Source organism: Lipotes vexillifer, unplaced genomic scaffold (assembly GCF_000442215.2).
Source record: "Lipotes vexillifer unplaced genomic scaffold, Lipotes_vexillifer_v1.1 scaffold129, whole genome shotgun sequence".
NCBI lineage: Eukaryota > Metazoa > Chordata > Mammalia > Artiodactyla > Lipotidae > Lipotes > Lipotes vexillifer.
In genome coordinates, this window is record NW_006777287.1 from 2,760,971 (window position 1) to 2,771,701 (window position 10,731).

At 43.0% G+C, this 10,731-nt stretch overlaps 1 protein-coding gene across 1 annotated transcript in view; it reads right to left on the bottom strand.

Annotated features, from left to right (window-relative positions):
- Nucleotides 1-10,731, bottom strand: part of DGKK (diacylglycerol kinase kappa) — a 172,769-nt gene that overhangs the window by 11,537 nt on the left and 150,501 nt on the right. Inside the window, exons 13-22 of the mRNA XM_007450942.1 lie at nt 9,876-9,967; nt 8,891-8,990; nt 7,702-7,921; nt 6,030-6,134; nt 5,473-5,569; nt 3,820-3,927; nt 1,631-1,727; nt 1,248-1,355; nt 493-606; nt 13-147 (exon numbers count right to left, since the gene is read on the bottom strand). Coding sequence (XP_007451004.1) covers nt 13-147; nt 493-606; nt 1,248-1,355; nt 1,631-1,727; nt 3,820-3,927; nt 5,473-5,569; nt 6,030-6,134; nt 7,702-7,921; nt 8,891-8,990; nt 9,876-9,967 — 1,176 coding nt within the window. The remainder of the gene's footprint in view (nt 1-12; nt 148-492; nt 607-1,247; nt 1,356-1,630; nt 1,728-3,819; nt 3,928-5,472; nt 5,570-6,029; nt 6,135-7,701; nt 7,922-8,890; nt 8,991-9,875; nt 9,968-10,731) is intronic.

The window sequence follows — 10,731 nt, forward strand, 5'->3', positions numbered from 1 at the left end:
TTCCCTACTTACCCGATCTCTTGTCAGCATCTGGGCAGTGTTCTTGTATCTAATCTTGATAAGGCCTGGCCTCTGAACCCAGGCCTCCCCATCCACCTGCACTGGGATACCTTCTTCACCATCGATGGTTATCATCACCTCATGGCACTGCCAGAGAAGAGGAGGAGGGAGAATGGGGGAGAAAAATGAGGTAACGACTGCAGACCACTCTGATAATCTCACAGTCATGGCCAAATGTGTATCTGAACAGGACTGGCAAAAATGTGAATCTGACTGTCCCAGGGAGAAACATATGTTTACTATGGGCTTTTTGATCCTTTGGTCCCTACCACCTCTGTTTCCAACTTCAGCCAGTACCTTGCTTCCCACCAGATAACCTGCTCCCTCCACCCTGTCATTCTTATACCTGATTAATTCCTGAGACTACTCCACATCCTGGATTGTAGCCACAGACCTCAAACCCTTTCTGGTGCCCACCAGGCCCGTGCCTACCTGGGCGATGCGATGATGATGCAGGTTGATGATACGGGACATTGCCATCTGTACAGAACCAAAGATTGCCACTACCTCTAGCTTCCCATCATCTATCGCAGGAGCCTCATATTCCTGAGGAGGAAGAACTGTGTCACACATCTCACCTTTGAGAAACCACACCTTGCCTATCACAAGCAGGTATGCTTTGAAAGCTCCTGGTGAGAATTTTTCTAGCTAATGAAGAGTGGAGAAACTACTATATTATTAAAAGGAGAAGAATGAGGTCAGGAAGCCAACTTGGGAAAAGGGCACTGAGATAAAAACTCAGTCCCTTTTGAGATCACAACTCTTAACTGGTTCTCTCCCTGTCCAATCTAGCATCATAAATCCCTAAGGCCAGTCCCACTGGTCTCATGGCTTTCTTGGGTGAGCTCAGATGAAAGGATTCATGGCCAATTTCTCAGGAGATTTTATTGACAGACCTCCTTAGAGAAAAGGGCATGGCCTAGGTAACCTTTCAAGGATCTTTCAAACGTGAGGAATGGAAAATTCAAAGTCCAGGCAACACCGAAGAATTTATCTGATCCTGAGGTTTTTGGTTGATTCTTGTGCTCTGGGGTGGTAATTGCCTTAAAAAAAAATCTCATCATCATCAATAAAGGTCCCCAGCCCACCTCCTCTTCCCCTACACTCCAGTCAGTTCAACTCTCCTTTCTGATAGACTTTTGAGGGGTCAAGCCTTTCTTCCTCCCTGTTCCTTGTTCCATACTCACTGTGGTAGCTGTGCTGCTTCCCCAAAAGTTGACGCCTCCAGCATAGCTGGTAATGTTGAGCACTACAATGCCTTGCAGGTTTGGCAAGGAGATGGCTTCTCCATCACACTGAAAGAAAAGAGTAGCCCTTATTGGCTGGCTCTTCAGATACCAATGTGAAGGGCCATTTACAGAGATGGGGGAAGGGCTCTGTCTTCTCTTCATGCTATTATTTTCTTATCCATAAAATGGAAACCTATCTTCATGATTTCCCACCATGAGCAATGAGTGAGGATCAGAGTTAAAGCTTGGGAAGAACTAAGGATATAGAGGAAAGTTGATTCCCAGGGTCATGATATTTCCTTTCTTCATGCCCAGGAAGGATCACCCTCTTTTCCACTAACCTCCAGGTGCACTCGTTCTTCCAGTTTCCTGTAAGAGCGCTGGAAAAGTTCCTTGCTTCCCAGAAGGCCATACCACATCTTGTTCTTAAGGCGGCTACTACGGGGAGATAAAGGTAGAGAAAGGTAGTCAGAGGGTGAATAATATAAAGATAAGTGGATGAAGAAAAGTAAGAGGAGACACCATCTTATTCGTCAAGTGCCTTCTTATATAGAGGAGTCATGTTTAATGGTAACTGGACACAAGAAGGAATGCTAGGATAGTGTAACTGGTATCCTTATGCGAACACCAGCTGCAATGGGTTCCTGGGTCTCCCTGAGGCAACAGCATCCCATTGATTTGTCACTTTTACTTGCTCCTGATATTGGTTCAGGCTTGGAAGAGACAGGCTATATTTAGAAAGTAAGGCTCATAAAAAGCTGTGAGCATAGCTGGCTAGTACACATCAGCTACCCTGGCAAGTGCCACACTGGGAGCTCAAGATTTCAGCCACTTGGAATCAATTTCATTTGAAACATGTGACTTAGACTGCAGTTTCTTTGAAGCATAACTTTTCTGGCAAAGTGGAGGGATTTCCAAGACCTGTACATTAAACACTTAATTCAATGCTACAGAATAGAAATAAGCTTACTAGGAAGACTGTAGAGTAGGAGCCAGTGGAGAGAATATGGGACAGGCAAGGATATCAGGAGACTTGTGGTGGAGGTGGGAAGGACAAGGTCCTATTGACTGTAGAGTCTCTGATAAAAACAGGCAGGGTACTTAACAATCACTATAAAGGCTGGATAGAGTTTACTGTGAGCTTTTAAAGTAGAGCCACAGAAATGAGCCACCACAGGGCATGGGTTTTGAAATGTAAGAAGGCTAGCACATAGCACAAAATTATTTGCACTCTGTTTTAAACCATAAGTTCTCTGGGCACTTCAGTTTCCTTATCTATTAAAAATTGGAGTTTGGTTATATGGAAATGCAAAATACCTAGAACAACCAAAACAATTCTGAAAAAAGAACAAAGTTGGAGGACTTTCATCTCCCAATTTCAAAACTTACTATAAAGCTACAGTTATCAAGACAGCGCGGTGCTTGCACAGGATAGACACATAGATCAATGGAACGTAGGTGAGAGTCTAGGAAAACAACCCTTACATTTAGGGTCAATTGATTTTCAACAAAGGTGCCAACACAGTTCATTGGGGGAAAGGATAGTTTTAAAATGTGGTTCTGTGGTAAATGGATATTCATGTGCAAAAAGATGAACTCAGATTCTTACCTAATACCATACATAAAAAGTAACTCGAAACAGATCACAGACTTCAATGTAAGAGCAAAACCAAAAATTTTGGAAGAAAACAGCAAATTTTTAAGATCTTGGGTTAGGCAAAGATTTCTTAAACATGGCATCAAAAGCATGGTCTGTAAAAAAAAATTGATCAATTGGAACTCATCAAAACTTTTGTATTTCAAAAGGGACCATTAAAAATGAAAAGACAAGCAATAATAACAAAAAAGACAAGCAACTGGGAAGCAATATTTGCAAGACACATCTGATAAAGTACTTGTTCCTCAGCCCAGGCCTGCTCTGAGAAAGAAGTTCTGGTGGCAGGTGGGCAGGGGGTGGTGATGATGGGTGGAGGGTGTGCTTCTTTTTACTCGTAATTTCAATTTACCACAAGAACTCTGAGGCTGCCTTAGTGTATGTCTTTAGTACAAAAGTACCAGAAGGTGCCAAGCAGACCAAACAAGATGGGGTAAAATCAGTAGGTCCTGGGGAACCAAGTTAGCAACACTAAGAACCAGTAGGGTGATCTTTGATACTTTGCAGCCTTGCCAAGCAAGAACAGACCTAAAACCACTACTAGGACCTCATCAAGTTCTTGGAGACAGAACAAAGATAGGCAATTGGCTGAATTGAGTCAATGTAATCTGTTTTCAGTAACAGTAACACAGTTAGCTGGACACAGGTCAAGACTATGAAAGCAGCTCCAAGTTCAGGATGACAGTGCAGCGTCATCACAGATCTGGTCAATATTTGGGGCAAGCTATCCCACTAGACTAACCTTGGGACTAATGTGTTTTACTTCCAAAGGACGGACTCTTTCTGTTTCTTGTCTGTAAGGTAGGGGATGTGGGAATACATGTGTATATTGTGATTGTGTGTTTGTATGTAGGGAGGGGAGTTTCTTTTCCTTACTTGTATTGTCCTGGGTGTTCATCTCTTCTGGTGTTGAATTCCAGAGAAATTTTAGCATCTAGTCCAATTCCAAAATAGTTGTTCATGACACACCTTTCTTTGAAGCGTCTGAAATTAGCCAAAGGGAAGAAGAAAATAGACACTGGTGCAGGAAAGAAGTGCTGTTATCATTGGGCTGCAGACTTTATCTGCGTGATCAACAACCACTGAGGGAAGTCCCCCTCTACACTGGGCACAAGGCTTAATGTTCTTGAGAGGCACATGTAGATGTCCTATTGTGTTAACAACTAACTTGTTAGCTGTAAGAGAGGACACCCAGCCAGTTGGGCAGAGTCAGTGGAATTGGGATTCATAATAAAGAAGTCATCTTTGGAGGCTGTCAGATATGAGTGGCCATTATCTTCTCCACATAAAATAAAGGGAAATAAGAGTCATTGACTTATTCCCATAAAGAAAGAAGATTTAAATATCTCAGATAAAAATATATGATGAGAGTAAAGTCTGTATTACTGTTTCCAGAGATGTCTGAACTCCTTTGTAGCACTTTCACCTCAAAGGGCAAAGTGACCATACATTTGAAGGGAAAAAAACTGATAAAAGAGGGTAGATATATATACAACAACAACAACAACAAAACCAAGCAGTTTGTTTTATTCTTCTGCATCCATCCATTAAAACCAGTGGTGTGCTGGAGCCAGTTCATACCAGTTTATGTAAGCTGATTATGCCTATAGTTCCCAACTCTGCATTCAATGACATTATATCAGTAGCTTGAAATAGGTCATGATGGAAAGGTTTACACCAGGAATAAATCAGGGCTTTCCTCCTCACAGAGAGCTGGTTGTTAAACATTTTCCAGCACACCATTGATCAAAACTCATTAGGTAGGTCCATTGAGGCCTCATATATGAGCTTAAGCCAATGGTAAAGTGGAGGGGAATGGGAGTTGAATATAGGAATAAATGGGAAGCTGCAGGAAACTTAAATAATTGATAGCTGTGTCCTTCTTTTGAGAAACTGAAAATAGTACAATTTAGCTACTTAACCACAGATTTTTTTTATTCATTACTAAGCTGACCCTACCTCTCTCACATGAGATTTGTCTTCCTTGACCACAGTCCAGAAATTGGGGATTCTCTAACTGATGTAACTGATTTTCTTAATGGAACTCAAAATAAGTGAATGTGATGGAACTTGGCTACTGGGAATATTCTAAAGAGGTAGGGCTATTGAGACAGATGTCTTTAGATTTGCTAGCTAGTCCCCTAAATGCCCACTTACTTCTTAGCAACTCCAATCATTTACTGTTAAAGGCAACAGTGAAAAACAGGTTCTTTGAAATGAAATGAAGTTGTTTTAATTAAAAAAAAATAATAACAACTGTAACACATATAGCACCTAACTATGGGTGCCAAACACTGCCCAATGCAAGTACTTTGGATATATAAACTCAATAAATACAGAAAACCTATCTGGCAAGTTCTACCATTATCTCCATTTTATACATGAGGAAACTGAGGTTTGGTTGAATTACTTGTGTAAGGTCACACAACTAGTAAGTATAGTCAGCATTTGACTCTGGGTATCCTTAGACTATTCTCTTAACCAGAGAAAGGGAGAAGCCATAGGAAGGTGATAGGCTTAAATACTTACATAGTTTCAGGTGTAAAATATAAGTGCTCCAAACTGAGGTTATCCAGGTCTTCACTTCTGAGAGAAGATATAGAAGACAGAGTACCAAGACGAGAACCTAGACACAAAAGATGTCACCTTGGTGTCAGATACAAACAAGAAAGCCCTTCCCCCCACTTGTATTTCACTCCACTTTCTCTGTTGGAGCAGAATCAAGCTCAATGACTTTCTCCTCGATAATTTTCAGGGTTCTCATTCCAAAGAGGGATCATCTTGGATGGACAGGGACTTCCACTGACAGAATAGTAAGGCTGGGCTGCTTGCTTGCTGGCAGTGAAACAGCTTCAAATCTTGGGTTTCATCAGGCCAGCCTTTTCAAAGTATCTAATGGGGTCATTACTTCTGGACATAGGCATGGGATCTTACAGTGTGAGGTTTCTGGAGAAGAGGGAAGGACATCTACTGCAGAGTAGGATTATGGCTAAAGGAAGATGCATGAAAATACATCTTTATTCTCTGGGAACTAGAAGACAGAGATGAAGCTTAGAGTAAAGGAAGGAGAAGAGAAAGATCATTACGGTGTCTTGGGCTCATCTGGTTAATATCTTCTGAGTCATCTTCCAGGAAGAAAGTTGAACTAAAGTTCTTGACTGATATTGTCTGTCGGCTTTGCACATCAAGAACTATAGAGAAAAAGTGGAAGGAAGGAGGGAAGGAAGGAAGGAGAGGAAGGAAAGGAAGGAAGAAAAGGAGGAAAGGAGGGAGGGAGGATTGGTCACATTTCTTGAGCATCTCTTTTGTTCAGTTAATACCAGTCAGTGTGTGGGGAGACAATGGAGACTCCCATTTGATCATCACATCTCCTCCATGATGCTGTTTGTGGTTTCAGCTTTCTTACAGTATTGCCATGTCTCTTCACATCCGTGCCTGAGCTTTCTCTGTTTACTTGTTACTCTTTTCCTATCGTCCAGTAAATGTGGTTGTGAGTAGAAGCTTGGGGCCAGGGGTAGGGGGAGCAGGGTGGGAAACTTTCTGTTCTACCTCCATTCTCGCCTCTTTGTTAATTCATTTACTCACATGACCTTTGTTCTAAACTTAAGCCTCTAGGATCATGCCGTTCTTTCAAGCAAATGTCTCACCAATACCCAGAATATTTGAGAAGTCTCCTTTCTTTTACCAGCCTATATATTGTATAGCTCAGGTGCTCAGCCTATGCCAAAGCTCACAGGTTCAATCCCTGTGCTGCCAGGGGAGCCTTTCTCTGTCCCAGAGCCACAAGTTGCACTTCTAAATCTGACTTATGTATTGATGGAGCAGGCTGAGGATTAGTTGTGACAGGGTTATGGCTACATCAGATTGATCTGATCCCTGCTACTTGGAAACTACCTACAGAAATAGAGGCAAACTGGATGTTTAATGATTTCACAGTGCAGAAGCGTTATTTCCTTTTTTTCTTAGAAACTTGGTTGAGGTTGTACCTAAAGGTACAAAGGCAGGAGAAGGTACTGTAGCTAAAGGTACCAAGGCAGGAGAAGGTATTGTAGCTAAAGGTCAAAGGCCAGCCAAAAGGACTTCCCTGCTACATGGACTTCTGTTCAATTCCAATAGCTCAGGTAGAACACACTTGGTGTTATATTTTCTGATCTGTTTTTCAAAGAAGCATTGTGGAGAAGAAGTGGGAACCGAAATGTTAAATTAAGAAGTTGGAGGAGTTGAAAGAGTTTTCTTAATGTGTTAGAAGCTTGCAGATTGTCATGAGTTATGGGAAATGGCAATCAATGCTAGAGCTGCCAGGACCACTCTCAGAGCCCTTCTGCCTGATTAATACTGTGCAAGACATGCAGAGATGAACACTATTTCTTTCTAAAATCATCATAGGCTCAGTGGTTGGAAGGAGACAGAAGCAGGTGGAAAAAGGTTCCATGGCTGGAGGTTGAAGCTGACGGACCTTTGAGCCAAGCCACTTAGCAGCTGTAATTGTTTAGGATGATTGTTAGTTCCAAAAATAAATAAGTAGCAAGAGTTGAGTGCCTGGGAGGTAGGAGGAGCCAAAGAGGCAGCTTATCAGGACTGAGGCTTTTCAAATCAGTGGAGACTGAGGATGGACTTTGGATGCTTTATGAATGCAGAATCTAGTCAAGTTTTGGTAGTGATGTCAAATAGTAGACCCAGAGCGAGGGAGACCATTAAACTACCCACAGGAACCTTCTCTTTCCCCTACCTCAATCACCACAACCCTGGGGCCTTTACCTTGTTCAACTTGGAATATGATGAGTTTCAAGGACTTTTGGAGATTCTGGGCTTTTGTGGCCAGCTCCAACTTGCACTTGGCTATGTGGTCTATTTGAGGGAAGAAGGGCTTTCCATCTGCCTTGGCACTGTCTGCATGTACTGTGGTACTCTTCTCAACTGCTGCATCCTCAGCAAGGATATCAATCAGGACACTGAGCTTGTCATACATTAAGTCGCTCTATATGGGGAAGGAGACAGGGCATTGTTATGAAGGATTTGTGCCTGAAAGGACACAATGAGGAGTCAGATGGTATGGGGAGAGGTAGGGAGAGGTACTAGTTGGCCAGAAACACTGAGCATAGAAAGCTACATGTGGGGAGATGAAAGTTTAGGGAAAGAACTGCTTGGGTAGATGTGATAAGATAGCCAAAGGGTGTTAGGGGGTCAAAGAGACACTATTTGTTACAGAAGAGCTGCAGGCATCAATATATGTTGCCTAGTCTTTCTCATGTCAGAGTGGCCTGTAAAATGATGTGTAATATGGCAAAACTAAGGAAAGATAAACATTTCTGGATTGCTGTTTTCATGGGCATGCTCCTATGAATGTGGATGTGGCTCTGCATGGGTGCCTGGTGTCTGCCTTTGTCTGTGTGTATGTTTGGGGGTGTACTACATGATTATGGCTTGATTCCCAGCTCCATCACTTAATAGTCTGTAAACTTAGGCAAGTAACTTAATCTATTTGTGCTTTTATATTCTAGGGCAGTTGTGAAGATTAAATAAGTTAATACATTATAAGTGCTTAGAACAGTTCCTGGCACAGAGTAAGTGCTATATAATTGTTAGCTGTTATTGTTACTGTGGTTGTTATAGAGGTGACTGTGGGTGTATTTCTAGCATGTATTTATATGTATTTTCAAGAATGTTCTGGTATACAACCATGTGCATACATGTTGGTGTACGCTTGTGTCTCGGTGTGGACAGATGCTTGGCATATGCTTAGGTACATGGCACATGGATAAGCATGTATAGTGCCACTCTTCATTTGGTGAAAGGTGGAAGTTTGATGAGGATTTCCCCCATCAGGGAGGCTTATCAGCAGCTCCTCCTTGCTCTTTTACAATTCCCAGTGAGAGGCACATTTGCTTTTATTAAAAATGGGGCCCTGGCACCAAAAAGAGTACAAGAAAAAAGGATGGAAACTTACTTTCAAAATCACAGACTCTATTGCTGTATTGTTCTGTTTTATCCGGCTCCAGGCCTTTACAATATCAACTACAAAATCTTCCACTGCTGAGCACAGAAATCTGGAAATATAAGATGACACAATGTGACATGGACCATGAGGTCCAGAGACCTTCTCTCTTATAATGTCATTAGTTTCCATCTTCCTCCTCTTCCTTCTCCCTCTCTCTTTCCTGGTCTCTCTGCCCTCCCTCTCTTTGTCCCTCTCCCCCCACTCCCTCTCCCTCCTTTGTTTATTCTGATTCTTCATGTGCATATGGTGAAATATGCCAGTACCTAAGAGAATTTAACTAGCATTTCTTAGCCCAAATTCCAAATTTCCAGGAAACAGAATTCAGTCAGTCCAACCTGGGTCAGGATTTCACCCTGGGTCAAATCAGCTATGGTTCAAGGGCCCGGCTACTTTAGTACAAACATAGTGACTTTGGGATGATGGTCCCTGTAGGGACTGTTTCTCAAAAGATAATGTGGTAGGTTTGGAAGGAACCCACCAGAGTCTCAGGAGGAATGAATGACCCACGTATTTAGAAGGGGAGAATGTATTGCTCAGCTATGAGAAAGCAGCTGTAGCAGGTACCACAGAGAATTTTCCAGGTATTAAATGGAAAACAAGGTCTCCCTACTGTAGGGAGCTATGCTATGCTCTTGAATGGTATGGAATGTTGTGTTTCCCTTCTGTAACGCTTCTTCCAAATCTGTGGCTTACAATTTTGTCTTTTTGGAGTAGCAAGAGCCCTCACCCCAATCTCATCTCCCCCCCCCCCCCCCCCACATCTCCCTCTCTATTCAGGAGGTTTGAGTTGGAAGAAATTTGATTTGGGAAGGTAAATATATGCTTTCCTTGGCCTCAACCCCCCAAGCTATTAAAATGAGCCCCATCTCTGACTGAGGAACAGCCCATGAGGGGCAAAAACATCCCAAAGGTTGAGAGCCAAAGGAAGACTGACCTGGTTGCAATGATCATCTCTGTCGGGTACTTGGCCTTCAGGATTTTGTTCAACTCAGTGGTTGCAGATTCTAAGTGTTGGATGGCAGCAGCCTAGGGGGAAAAGTAGTGTTGAGCCCTGGAATCTTAGCACTGTGACATAGTGTGTTACCCATCCTCACCCCCCTCATTACTTCCTACTGATGCTTTACCAGCAACCCAACTGTCTCTCTGAAAATAATCACAATTAAAGAATTCTTGTGGAAGATCTCAACAGATAATCTTAGATCTATGGTCATTCTAAAAATAAGACATGTATATTGTTTCCTCTCATTTAAATTAATACTCAAAAACTCATATGAAGGAGTTACTATTTGTTCCATGTTTCAAATGAAAAACCAATCTCGGGGCGGTGGAAAGATGGCGGAGGAGTAAGACGCGGAGATCACCTTCCTCCCCACAAATACACCAGAAATACATCTACGTGTGGAACAACTCCTACACAACACCTACTGAATGCTGGCAGAAGACCTCAGACCTCCCAAAAGGCAAGAAACTCCCCACGTATCTGGGTAGGGCAAAAGAAAAAATTAATTAAAAACAGACAAAAGAATAGGGACGGCACCTGCACCAGTGGGAGGGAGCTGTGAAGGAGGAAAGGTCTCCACACACTAGGAGCCCCTTCGCGGGCAGAGATTGCGGGAGGCGGAGCGGGAAGCTTCGGAGCCGCGGAGGAGAGCACAGCAACGGGGGCGCGGAGGGCAAAGCGGAGAGATTCCCGCACAGAGGATCGGTGCCGACCGGCACTCACCAGCCCGAGAGGCTTGTGTGCTCACCCGCCGGGGCGGGCGGGGCTGCGAGCTGAGGCTCGGTTTCGG